This window comes from Rana temporaria, chromosome 13, assembly GCF_905171775.1.
Source record: "Rana temporaria chromosome 13, aRanTem1.1, whole genome shotgun sequence".
Classification (NCBI taxonomy): Eukaryota; Metazoa; Chordata; class Amphibia; order Anura; family Ranidae; genus Rana; species Rana temporaria.
Window position 1 is genome coordinate 72393376 of NC_053501.1, and position 12990 is coordinate 72406365.

The following is a 12990-nucleotide window of genomic DNA, read 5'->3' on the forward strand; positions in this document are numbered from 1 at the left end:
TATAGGAGACATGCACAATGAAAGAGGACTGTGCTGGGGGAACTAATAGCCCCAGCACCACCAGAGAGCCACCACGTACCGCACCACCAGAGAGAGCCACCATGTACCGCACCACCAGAGAGCCACCATGTACCACACCACCAGAGAGAGCCACCATGTACCGCACCACCAGAGAGAGCCACCATGTACCGCACCACCAGAGAGAGCCACCATGTACCGCACCACCAGAGAGAGCCACCATGTACCGCACCACCAGAGGGAGAGCCACGCTGTACCGCACCACCAGAGGGAGAGCCACGCTGTACCGCACCACCAGAGGGAGAGCCACGCTGTACCGCACCACCAGAGAGATCGCCACCCTGTACCGCACCACCAGAGAGAGCCACCCTGTACCGCACCACCAGAGAGAGCCACCCTGTACCGCACCACCAGAGAGAGCCACCCTGTACCGCACCACCAGAGAGAGCCACCCTGTACCGCACCACCAGAGAGAGCCACCCTGTACCGCACCACCAGAGAGAGCCACCCTGTACCGCACCACCAGAGAGAGCCACCCTGTACCGCACCACCAGAGAGAGCCACCCTGTACCGCACCACCAGAGAGAGCCACCCTGTACCGCACCACCAGAGAGAGCCACCCTGTACCGCACCACCAGAGAGAGCCACCCTGTACCGCACCACCAGAGAGAGCCACCCTGTACCGCACCACCAGAGAGAGCCACCCTGTACCGCACCACCAGAGAGCCACCCTGTACCGCACCACCAGAGAGCCACGCTGTACCGCACCACCAGAGAGATCCACGCTGTACCCACACCATCAGAGAGAGCCACGCTGTACCACACCACCAGAGAGAGAGTCACACTGTTCCGCACCTCCAGAGAGAGAGCCACGCTGTACCGCACCCCCAAAAAGAGAGCAGGTCAGTGTCACTGGGCAGTGTGGGCACAATAGGAGACAGACAGTACTAGCATTGTATGGCCAAAATAGGACTGTGACACTGTAATATAAAGGGGACTGCACTGTAAAGGCGCACTGTAATCATTGCAGTACCCCTTTACAATGCAGTTCCCTTTATATTACAGTGTCCTCTGCAGTGGTGGCCCGTCCATAGGGACGCACGAGCGCCGCCCCCCCCCCCCCCCCCCTCCCACAGTCGCACAACAAAAAACCGGGCCCTTTAAGAACTTTTATTCGGCTAAAATGTCATTTTAACCACAGTTCTGGCGGCCGTCTATGCAGCGCCACCCCCTCTCGCAAATAACACACATTCGTGCATGCTCGGATAGGCTTTTCCAGTACCGCCCTCCGGCTCTCGGATGTCTATACTCGGAGCACAGGCAATCTGCGGTCCTTGCATAAGACAAACAGCCGTTTCAGCCAATCAGGTTCCCGGATTCTGGTTATCAGGAACCTGATTGGCTGAAGCTTCACCACGGCGGCAGAAGACATCGAGGGAGGACGTAGAAGCTTCAGGTAAGTGCTTTTTACAGGGAAAGGGGCGACAATGGGCACAGTGGCATCATGGGGCACAGTGGTGACAAAGGGCACAGAGGTGACAATTGGCACAGTGGCATCATGGGGCACAGTGGTGACAATTGGCACAGTGGCATCATGGGGCACAGTGGTGACAATGGGCACAGTGGCATCATGGGGCACAGTGGTGACAATGGGCACAGTGGCATCATGGGGCACAGTGGTGACAATTGATGGAACAGTGGCTGCGTTTGATGGCATGGCACAGTGGTGATAATTGATGGCACAGTTGCTGTGTTGCATGGCACAGTTGCTGTGTTGCATGGCACAGTGGTGACAATTGATGGCACAGTGACTGCATTTGATGGCATGGCACAGTGGTGATAATTGATGGCACAGTTGCCGTGTTTGATGACATGGCACAGTGGTGACAATTGATGGCACAGTGACTGCATTTGATGGCATGGCACAGTGGTGACAATTGATGGCACAGTTGCTGTGTTGCATGGCACAGTGGTGACAATTGATGGCACAGTGGCTGCGTTTGATGGCATGGCACAGTGGTGACAATTGATGGCACAGTTGCTGTGTTGCATGGCACAGTGGTGACAATTGATGGCACAGTGGCTGCGTTTGATGGCATGGCACAGTGGTGACAATTGATGGCACAGTTGCTGTTTGATGGCATGGCACAGTGGTGACAATTGATGGCACAGTTGCTGTGTTTGATGACATGGCACAGTGGTGACAATTGATGGCACAGTGGCTGCATGTGATGGGCACAGTGAGGCTGCAATTTTTTTTTTCTTTTTTCGTTTGCACCCCCCCCAAACAATTTTGAGCACCAGCCGCCACTGGTCCCCTTGTACATTACAGTGTGGAGGTTCGACACCAGCCACCCACAAATGTCTACCGAGCCCCCCCCCCCCCCTGCAAAAGTTGGCTGCTCAGTCTAAAATGCCCGGGCCTATTTTTTGTCCCAGTCCGGGCCTGACTGGATTGTGCCCTCTTTCAACAGGGATGGCACTGTGCCTTCCTTAAATGACTGATTTATAAGCTGTGTGATGGGAGGCGCCAGAATGTCGGCGCATTCCTTCAGCAGCTTGGTGGGAATGATGTCATTGGGTGCTGTGCTGTTCCGCAACGCACCAATGATATTTTTGGTGGCATCGATGGAGATGGGTTCCAGAGTGAACTTAGTTGATTGTAGAAAGTTTCTGTTGGTGTTTTGTAGTTGATTGAAGAGGGGGCTGAGGGGGGTATTATTTTGCAGAATACTTACCCGGATTCTTTCGATTTTGTCGATGAAGAAATCCAATAGTTCATTACAGAACACTTGGGTGTCTGAATTGGGGACTTCAAGACATCCGGATTCATGGTCTGGGTGACCATCTTGAAGAGTTCTCGGGGGCGGTTCATGGCGCTGTTAATCGTCATAGAAAAATTATGTTTCTTGGCTTTGAAGATTTCTTTATGATATTGTGTTATTGCCTTGTAGATGATGAGGTGATCTTCTGAAAGGCTTCTTTTCCAGGCGGCTTCCGCCCTTCTGCGCTCATGCTTCAGTAGGGACAGCTGGTTGTTGAACCAGCCGGACTTTTTTTTACGGATGTGGACTTTGCGTTTCGGTGCTACTAAGTCGGCTGATTGTAGCAGAGCTGCATTTATGGCATCCAGTGTATCTGAGGCTGCTAACTGAGGATGAATAGTTTAGATTCGGTTTCCCAAGGTAGATTTGAAGAGTTCCGAATGGAGCTTCTTCTGAGATCTAGCGCAGTGTATTGTCACCGGCTTGGGTGCTTTTATAACTGGGGGAATTTTGGAAATTATGAACTAATTGCATGGTGGTCTGTCCATGGCAAAGGTTCATTTCCCAAAATGTTTATTTTCAGATTTTGTCTGAAAATTAGGTCGAGTGTGTGACCTGAAGCATGCGTGGGTCCGCATATAAGTTGCTGTAGTCCTAATCCTTCCAGGTGATCGATGCAGGCATCCGCAATGGGATCCTGTGAGGAGTTGGCCCACAGATTGAAGTCCCCGAGCAGCAAAAGATGTTTGCTGTTAAGGGTATAAGTGGATATGAACTCCGTTAATGATGGTAGAAGCTGCGATTTTGGCCCAGGTGGCCTATAGCAGAGGAGAATGTGAACAGTCTCCTGGGGGTTAGTTTGAAGTTGAAGAGTAAGGGTTTCCATAAATGGAAGAGGATTTTGAAGGACCGGCTTAGTGATTGCAATATGAAACTTATGGATCACCGCCAGGCCTCCTCCTCTTTGCCCTATTCTGTTTACAGGACGTCGTCGGGGACGTCGGCGACGTCCTGTATGTGACGAAACGCGTAGGCGTGGCCTAGCTTGTGACGTCATCACGCACTACCCGGAGATACACGGTGACAGAGTGTGAGCAGACGGAGGAAAACACAGAGGAGACGCCACTCCGAAAACCATTCAGTCTACACGCTGTATTTGTGCTCTACTCATTGTAAGTGCGCCTTTTTCATTTCATTAAACCCTGCATAGTTTACGGATTTACACTATGTGGCTCTTTATTGTCTTTCATTACATGGGAGCTTGAAGTGATTATACTTGGAGGCATGCATTTAACTTATGAGACCCATTCCAGCATCTGAATTAGTTTATTGGGAGGACTTTTAAATATCCCTGGGCCCTATAAAGACCGCTGCAATACCGGTCTTATCTGGTAAGGAGACTACATCTTTATACACCGGGTGTCCTTTATGGTGGAGGATTTCTACTTTCAACATTACTCTTCAATACATGATTTTTTTGGACTTTATTTGAACTATTGTTCTCTTTTCACTATTCAGTTATTTTTTCACTAATTTTTTTATATTTTTTGGTGATCACATATATTTTTAGCGCTGTACTCTTTTTCGTATTTTAAGATCTAGACAATGCTGCTCCACTTTTCGAATGCATGCAAGACACTTTTGCGAAATCTGTCTGTGACAGTCTTTATGAATTCCAGGGACTGTTTCTAATGTCAGTTCAGAATTGTATTTTATTTATTTTACTTTTTTTTAATGAATTATTGAATATTAAAACAGCTCATGCTTGTCCAATTGTACCTACTGTAGACTAGTTATACGATATAACTAGTATGCAAAGGCAACATTAAAAAAAAAAAAATATATATATATATATATATATATATATATATATATATATATATAATATACATATATATATTCTTCAGTATATGCACATTTCCCCATGTTTTGTAAACATGGTGCAAATACAGAAAACAATAACTGTTGTGATTCCATACCATGCTCCTACATTTTTTTTTTCCATATGACAACACAGTTCTGAATTCCTAAGCAAATGGTGTCAGCCCCGCTCACTTCATTTCTGTTGGATAACAAAGAACACTCCCCTTTCCTACTCCCTCCTCATCTCCACAGCCCCTTGTTGTGCTGAGGTAGAGAATATAGGAAATGATCAGATCACAAGATTTCTGGAAAAAGAAAACATTTTTGAATTATTAAACAGATAAAACAAAAAGGCAGTGAATGGCATTTTGCCAACCAAATTTGAGCAAAACGGAGCAGTTGATTGTTAGGATTTACATACACTTTAATTATATGATCTTTTGCTCATACTGTGTCTTGGCTCATTTAATTAAAGTGGTTATAAACCCTTACAATCCACCTTTTACTACATTCAAGCCTATAATAAGTCTTATCTGTAGCTACCCTGCATATCTCCTAAACCTGCACAATTTAGGAGATATTCCCTGTATCACCATGTGCTCACATCTTCGGCACATGTGCACTGAAGCAACGGCTCGACGTGCCATTACCGGCTCGACGTGCCGGCTCCCACGCAAATGCGCGGGAGTGACATCAGGACTCCGGTCAATCGCTGCGCCGGAGCCCGCGATACCCAGAAATAACTCTGGGAGCGATGTTGCTGGCCGAAGCAGTCTGCGGGGACCGCAGCGGGGGCTTCGATCCAAGGTGAGTATTTTATAATGAGCTAGTATGCTATGCATACTAGCTCATTATGCCTTTTTGTCTTGCCTTTTTTTTTGGGGGGGGTGTGGAGGGGGGGGTTTACAACCACTTTAAACCAGTAATCAAAATGAAACCAAGAAAAGATTTATTAAAAAATGCAGAAATGTCATTATTCTTTTATCAGATAAAATGTAAGCATCAATATAGTATTTTTTTATTTTTTTGTCCTCAAAACCAAACATTTTAATAAAAAAATGCAACTTTTACAGGCATTTGACTTTTTTCAGCCTCTAAAGACCCCTCTGTTAGCTTATGTGGCCATGCACACATAGAGGTTTGCAGGCATTTTAGAGGAGGAGCGTTTAGAGCACATGTGTCCGACACAAGGCCTGTGGACCAGGGTCATTTCATGTGACTCTTGCACCTCTCCTGCAGCTGTGGCACCCCCCCCCCCCCCCTCATCTGTGCCCCTACCTTGTCTCAGCAGTTGGCAGCAGAGAGAAGGACAGAACTCCTCCACCAGATCCTGGGCTTCTCTGTGAAGCTGCAGAGAGGCTCCTCTCTCTGTCCCGGCCCCCCCATCTCAGCAGTCGGCAGAAGAGAGGAGGACAGAACTTTTCCTACAGATTCAGTGTAGCTGTAGCACCCCCTCATCTCTGCCTCCCCTGGTCTCAGTATTCAGAAGACTCAAGCATCTGACTCCAGCACTCCTCCGGTCTTCCTCCAGACCCTGCACTTTCTGCTTCCCAGCTCCACCCCCAGCTTCTTGCCGACAGCAGAAGAAGGTAAGGGCAGTGCACTGTGATGTAAGGGAGGGTGGAGGACTCTTGACTTCTGATGGTGGAGGGGGGCTCTTGACATCTAATGTAAAAGGGAGTGGGGTGCTCTGGACATCTGACAATATTTATTAAGCGAAAAATCCGATTCTATGCCAGTTGAAAAGATGAGTCTCGCACCACTGGTATCCTTCACAAGAACGTTTATTGGAGTCTGCTCAGACAGAACATGTTTTGTCTAAACAGTCTCCTATAAAGTTTCTTGCAGGTGATACCTGATACAAGGGGTGTGCGGCCCTCCTTTTCAGGCTTGCATTATCCTGCTACAGGAGTGTGAGTGGGCTGCGTGACAGCCTGCACCTGCCCTTCATAGCTTAAGTTATTACTGATACCAATAATTGTCATAATATAGAATAATTGCCTTTGCATTGGATTAAGGGTAGATGCATTTATATCGTCTTAAGCCTCGTACACACAATCAGATTTTTCGTGGACAAAGCGTAGGACTTTTGTCTGAAGGGTGTTGGTCGTGAACTTGTATTGCATACAAACGGCAAATAATTGTTGGCCAACAAACACGAAACAACATGGTTTTACAGCTCTTTAGCACCACCCTTTGGGCAACTTCTGCTAATATTGTGTTATGGTTAGCATTGCTTCTGAGTATGCGTGTTTGTACTTTTGGATTTTTTCCCCGACTGACTTGTGTACACACGATCGGATAAACCGACATCACACATTTGATGTCGGAAAATTTGAAAGCATGCTATCTAACATTTGTTGTCGGAAAATCCGACAACAATTGTCCGATGGAGCATACAAACGCTCAAACGCACAAAACCCTGCCATCGCACAATTCCATTTGGAATATCTGATCGTTTGTACGAGGCTTTTGAATTTGCACATGTTTTAGAGCACCTGAATTTAATTTAGTTAAACTGAAAGTTCAATTAGACTTAAACATTTTGAGACAAATCTAGCTATACCTTAAGTTTGCAGTGTTTGACCTCTAAACTCTACAAGTCCAGTCAATATTAGAAATGGGAAATGTACTATAGTAGCCTTTTGCTCTATTTATCATTGAGTTCACATTAAAGTTTATTTTTATAAACATTTATCCTGGTTAGATTTACTGATTTAATTGATTTTAACAGTGCCCATCTTTTCTTGCCAACAGGATACAGGGCTACAATTAGTGCACCCCATATGGTGAGTGATCAATTCATTATTATATTTTTACATTTACTGTAGAAAATAGTACCGTTTAATAAATATTTTTCTGATCGAAATACTGGTAAGAATTTAAATATTTTGTGACAAGGTAAAGTGGATCTAGCATCAATTATATATTGATTTTTAAAGTGCATGCATGATAAGTAAAGTACAAGTGTGTCAGGTCACCTGTGGCCAGGTGACAAGTGCACCCCATGGGGGTGAGGGATTGAACTGGATGGACTTGTGTCTTTTTTCAACCTGACTAACTATGTAACTATGTAACATGGTAGTGAACCCTATAGCCGACTGCTGCAATCAGAGAGGAAGCGTGAGCCCAAGATTCCCCAGGGCGCGGAGTCTAAGACCCAGCTTTGTGTACACCAGAGCCTCTAGTGGTAAGGATGGCCTTCGCTGCAGCTGGATCCAGGTCGCGACCTCTGGGATCCCCTAGGTCACGCTCCGCAGGGAGAGAGGGGAAGCAGCAACCAGGACAAGCGATAGTGATGGGTAAGCCGAGGTCTGAGCAACAGGCAGACAAGGGTAACCGATGAACAGGTAAAAGGTCAGGGTCACAGGCAAACAGGAGAAGTCAGGGACGAGCCAAAAACGGTACACAGGAAGGTAAACGTAGCACACTGCAGACAGGAACTTAAGCTAACAACAAGGTTGAACAGCACTGCAGACCTGCAGTGCAGCAGTTAATATAGACTTCTTGGGATGGCCTGGGGTGGGGCCATACAGGAAGGAGAGATAATAAGAAGGCAGCCAGAACAGAGTCAGGCCTCTAATGAACACATGGAGACAGGTAAGCTGCCAGACTTTATTGCATATCCATGACAGTACCCTCCCTCTTACGAGGCCTCCCCCTTCCCCGCCTGGGTCCGGGTTTAGAGGGAAACTTTAGATGAAACTTCTTCCAACAGACGAGGTGCAAAGACCTCTGATGCAGGGACCCAAGACCTCTCCTCAGGGCCAAAGCCTTTCCAATGAACGAGGTACTGAAGAGCGCCTCTATAGAGACGGGAGTGCAGAACTTGACTGACCTCGTATTCCTGATTATCCTCAGACTGGCGCCATGGTAGGGAGAGGACGGGAGAACTTATTGAGGACTAAAGGCTTCAGAAGGGAAACATGGAAGGAGTTAGCTATTTTGAGGCTTTTGGAAATCTGAAGTTTGAAACAAACCGGATTCAGTTTAGACGTAATAGTGTATGGACCAATGAATCTTGGAGCAAACTTCAGAGAAGGAACTCAGAGTTTGATGTTCCTGGTGGAGAGCCAAACTTTGTTCCCTGACTGAAGAGAAGGCGGTTTACGCCTGCGGCGGTCAGCAAAGCCTTTGAATTTGTCGGCAGCTGCCCGGAGGGAATCGTGAACGTCACTCCAGATGGAAATGAAGCACCTCTGAGCTGAAGCCAAAGCTGGGATATCCGGAGAACAGGTCATGGGAAGCGGAAGTTGAGGATGTCTTCCATAAACTGAAAAAAAGGGTGTTCTCTGCGAACTGGTATTTACATGATTGTTATGAGAAAATTCTGCCCACGGAAGTAGAGAGGACCAATCGTCATGATGAGCGGAGACTAAGGTACGAAGAAAAACCTCTAACTCCTGATTAACCCTCTCCGTCTGCCCATTGGCTTGAGATGGTAAGAAGAGGAAAAATCCAAGGCAATATTGAGGGATTTGCAAAAGGCTCTCCAGAAGTGAGACGTAAATTGAACACCCCTGTCGGAAACAATATGAGAAGGAACCCCATGGAGGCGGAAAATTTCTTGAACAAAAATGGGGACCAAGGCAGGAGCAGAAGGAACACCAGGAAGGGGAACAAAATGAGCCATCTTGGAGAACCGATTGACTACCACCCAAATGACCGTATTACCATCAGACAGTGGGAGATCGGTGATAAAATCCATGGCAATATGAGCCCAGGGCTCCTTAGGAATGGGAAAGGGCATGAGGAGACCAGCAGGAGCTTGTGTGGAGGATTTATACTGAGCACAGACATGACAAGCCTTGACATAGTCTTTGACCTCCAAGCGGAGATTAGGCCACCAATAGTGACGACTAATGAATACGAAGGACCGGAGGAAGCCAGCGTGGCCCGCCACCTTGGAATCATGTCCCCAACGAAGGATCTTGGCTCTTTGCTCAGTAGGGACAAAGGTCTTACCAGGAGGAATTTTTGAGTCCAGAGTGGTAGAATGGGCAACAATGCATGAAGTTGGAATGATCGGCTCAGGTTCAAGAGTGGGCTCCTCGTCCAAAGTGTCAAAAGACCTAGAGAGCGCATCAGCCCGAGGGTTGCAGGAACCAGGTTTGTACGTAATCGTGAGATTAAAACAGGAAAAGAAGAGACTCCACCTGGCTTGTCTCGGATTCAGACGTTTAGCATTCTGTAAATACTGTAGATTCTTGTGATCAGTGAAGATCGTTATGGAGTGAGGGGAACCCTCCAAAAGATGATGCCACTCTTCTAGCGCCAATTTGATTGCGAGGAGTTCCCGGTCGCTGATGGCATAATTTCTCTCTGCCTGGGAATTTTTTTTTGAAAACGCACATGGTTGACGTCTCTTCTCAAAGAGTTGAAGAAGCACCGCTCCCACCCCCACTGAAGAAGCGTCCACTTCAATAAAGAATGCCTCCCCAGGATTTGGTCTCCTCAAGAGAGGTCCAGAGACAAAGGCCTGTTTCAGATCGTGAAACGCAGAGACGGCTTCGGGGGGCCGGTCATTGGCATTAGCACCCTTCTTGGTCAAAGCGATAATAGGTGCGACAATGGAAGAATAATTCCTTATGAACTGCCAAGAAAGCGCTGTGTGGCCTTGAGGCTAGCAGGAAGAGGCCAGTTGGTAATGGCTAAGACCTTTCCAGGATCCATACGAAGCCCCAAACTTGAGACAAAGCATCCCCGAAACAGGACCTCGGAACATTCAAAGGAACATTTCTCCAGCTTGGCTAAGAGATTATTCTCTCTAAGGCACTGGAGTACAGTGCAGACATGGTTTCTGTGGACACGCAGATTTTCCGAAAAGATAAGAATATCATCCAGATAGATGACAACAAACTGGTACAGGAGGTCCCTGAAGATTTCATTGACAAAGTTTTGAAATACGTCTGGCGCATTACATAACCCAAAAGGCATGACCAGGTATTTGTAATGGCCGTCTCGAGTATTAAACGCAGTCTTCCATTCATCACCTTCTCGTATTCGAAAGCGGTTGTACGCCCCTCTGAGATCCAACTTGGTGAAAATGGAGGCACCCTTCAACCTATGGAATAGCTCAGATATTAAAGGTAAGGGGTATCGATTTTTAATAGTAACAGCGTTTAAGCCTCGATAATCAATGCAGGGTCTCAAGGTACCATCCTTCTTGGCAACAAAAAAGAACCCTGCTCCTGCAGGCGACGAGGATTTCCGGATGAAACCTCTCTTAAGATTCTCTGCGACATACTCGGACATGGCCTGGGTCTCTGTGGTGGACAAAGGGTAGGTACGACCCCTGGGCAGAGTTGCTCCGGGAACAAGGTCAATGGCACAGTCAAAAGACCTGTGGGGAGGAAGCACCTCAGCTGATTTCTTACAGAACACATCCCGGTAATCGCTGTATGCAGTGGGAAGATCAGAAGATACCAATGTGGTAGCAACCAAAAGTTTCTCCTTGGGGGTCACCTTGGAAAGACATGACGAAAAACATGAAGGACCCCAAGCCAGGATCTGCCCAGTCCACATGGAGAGAGTGGAGCCGTAGCCAAGGAAGGCCCAATACAATGGGGGTGTAGAGGCTTTGGGTAGAATGAGAAAGGATATCCACTCCTGGTGGAGAATCCCTACCGACATCCTAATAGGTAGGGTCTGGAAGCAAATAGGTCCCCCTGGGAAAACAGTGCCATCAATTGCCGAGACTACCAACAGCATAGAGAGGGGTGAAAGGGTGAGCTTCAGAGAAGGAGCAGTTCTCCAGTCCATAAAGTTGCCGGCAGCCCCGGAATCCAGATATGCAAGGGTCGACTGGGGAGAAGTGCTTACATGAAGGGAAACGGGAAGAAGACGGGAAGGTGATGTTTCTGGGTCCAATTCTCCACCTTCTAAATGTATTAGACTTGAGCGTTTCCCAGACAAAGCGAGCAGGAGTCACGAAAGTGGCCCTTGCCTCCACAGTAGAGGCACAAGCCCAGAGTTCTGCGCCTAGCACGTTCTTCGGGGGTTAGTCTGGTCCGGCCCAGCTGCATAGGTTCCTCAGCAGGCAGAGGGTGCTCCACGGGACGAAGCGAGGGGAGCTCAGAATGGCTGTTGACGTGTTTTTTTTTTCTTCTATGGACCTCTCCTGAAAACGAATATCGATCTGGTTGCATAAGGAGATGATGGGGATGGTTCTTCCCGCTAATTCATCTTTCACTCGGTCAGAGAGGCCATGTAAAAAGGTAGCGACCAGGGCCTCATTGTTCCAGCTCAATTCAGCTAAAAGGATACGGAACTGGAGAGCATAGTGTCCCACTGAATGGGATTCTTGGCTGAGACATAAAAGAGCACTAGCCGCTGAAGATACCCGAGCCGGCTCCTCGAAGATGTCACGAAAGAGCTTCAGGAAGTTGGACAAGCTGGAAACTACCGGATCATTCTTCTCCCACATGGGGGCAGCCCAGGCTCGAGCTTCACCGGAAAGGAGGGAAATAATATAGGCTACCTTAGCCCGATCGGACAGGAAGTTTTGAGGCTGAAGCTCAAAATGGATGGTGCATTGGCTAAGAAACCCCTTGCAGGCCTTGGAGTCTCCAGAAAAACGGATTGGAGGTGGTAGTTTCAGCGAATGAGACTGGTGCGACCGGCGCAGCCACTGGTTGTACTTGGGGTTGCGGATTCGGGGTTCTCAACGAGGTCTGAAGCTGTTCAAAGCGGGAAGCTTCATTTGAATCTGATTAGCTTCATGCGTCTCGAGTCTGCGAACTATGCCCTGTAATGGATCGTCTGCGGGGCGCGGCACGTCGGCCGTGTTCATGGCTGTTCAAACTTTCAGGTCACCTGTGGCCAGGTGACAAGTGAACCCCGTTGGGGTCAGGGATGCAGCACAGGGTAGTGAACCCTATAGCCGACTGCTGCAATCAGAGAGGAAGCGTGAGCCCAAGATTCCCCAGGGCGCGGAGTCTAAGACCCAGCTTTGTGTTCACCAGAGCCTCTAGTGGTGAGGATGGCCTTCGCTGTAGCTGGATCCAGGTCGCGACCCCTGGGATCCCCTAGGTCACGCTCCGCAGGGAGAGAGGGGAAGCAGCAACCAGGACAAGCAAAAGTGATGGGTAAGTCGAGGTGTGGGCAACAGGCAGATAAGGGTAACCGAGGGACAGGCAAAGGGTCAAGGTCACAGGCAAACAGGAGAAGTCAGGGACGAGCCAAAAACGGTACACAGAAAGGTAAACGTAGCACACTGCAGACAGGAACTTAAGCTAACAACAAGGTTGAACAGCACTGCAGACCTGCAGTGCAACAGTTAATATACACTTCCTGGGATGGCCTGGGGTGGGGCCATACAGGAAGGAGAGATAAGAAGGCAGCC

The 12990-nt window shown here is 48.0% G+C and overlaps 1 protein-coding gene across 4 annotated transcripts in view; it reads left to right on the plus strand.

Moving 5' to 3' along the window:
* The window catches only part of LOC120920706 (protein-L-isoaspartate(D-aspartate) O-methyltransferase-like), a 103069-nt gene that overhangs the window by 47296 nt on the left and 42783 nt on the right, over positions 1 to 12990 (plus strand). For all 4 annotated transcript variants that reach the window (XM_040332921.1, XM_040332923.1, XM_040332925.1 and 1 more), the window contains one exon: positions 7404 to 7435. In XM_040332921.1, coding sequence (XP_040188855.1) covers positions 7404 to 7435 — 32 coding nt within the window. The remainder of the gene's footprint in view (positions 1 to 7403; positions 7436 to 12990) is intronic.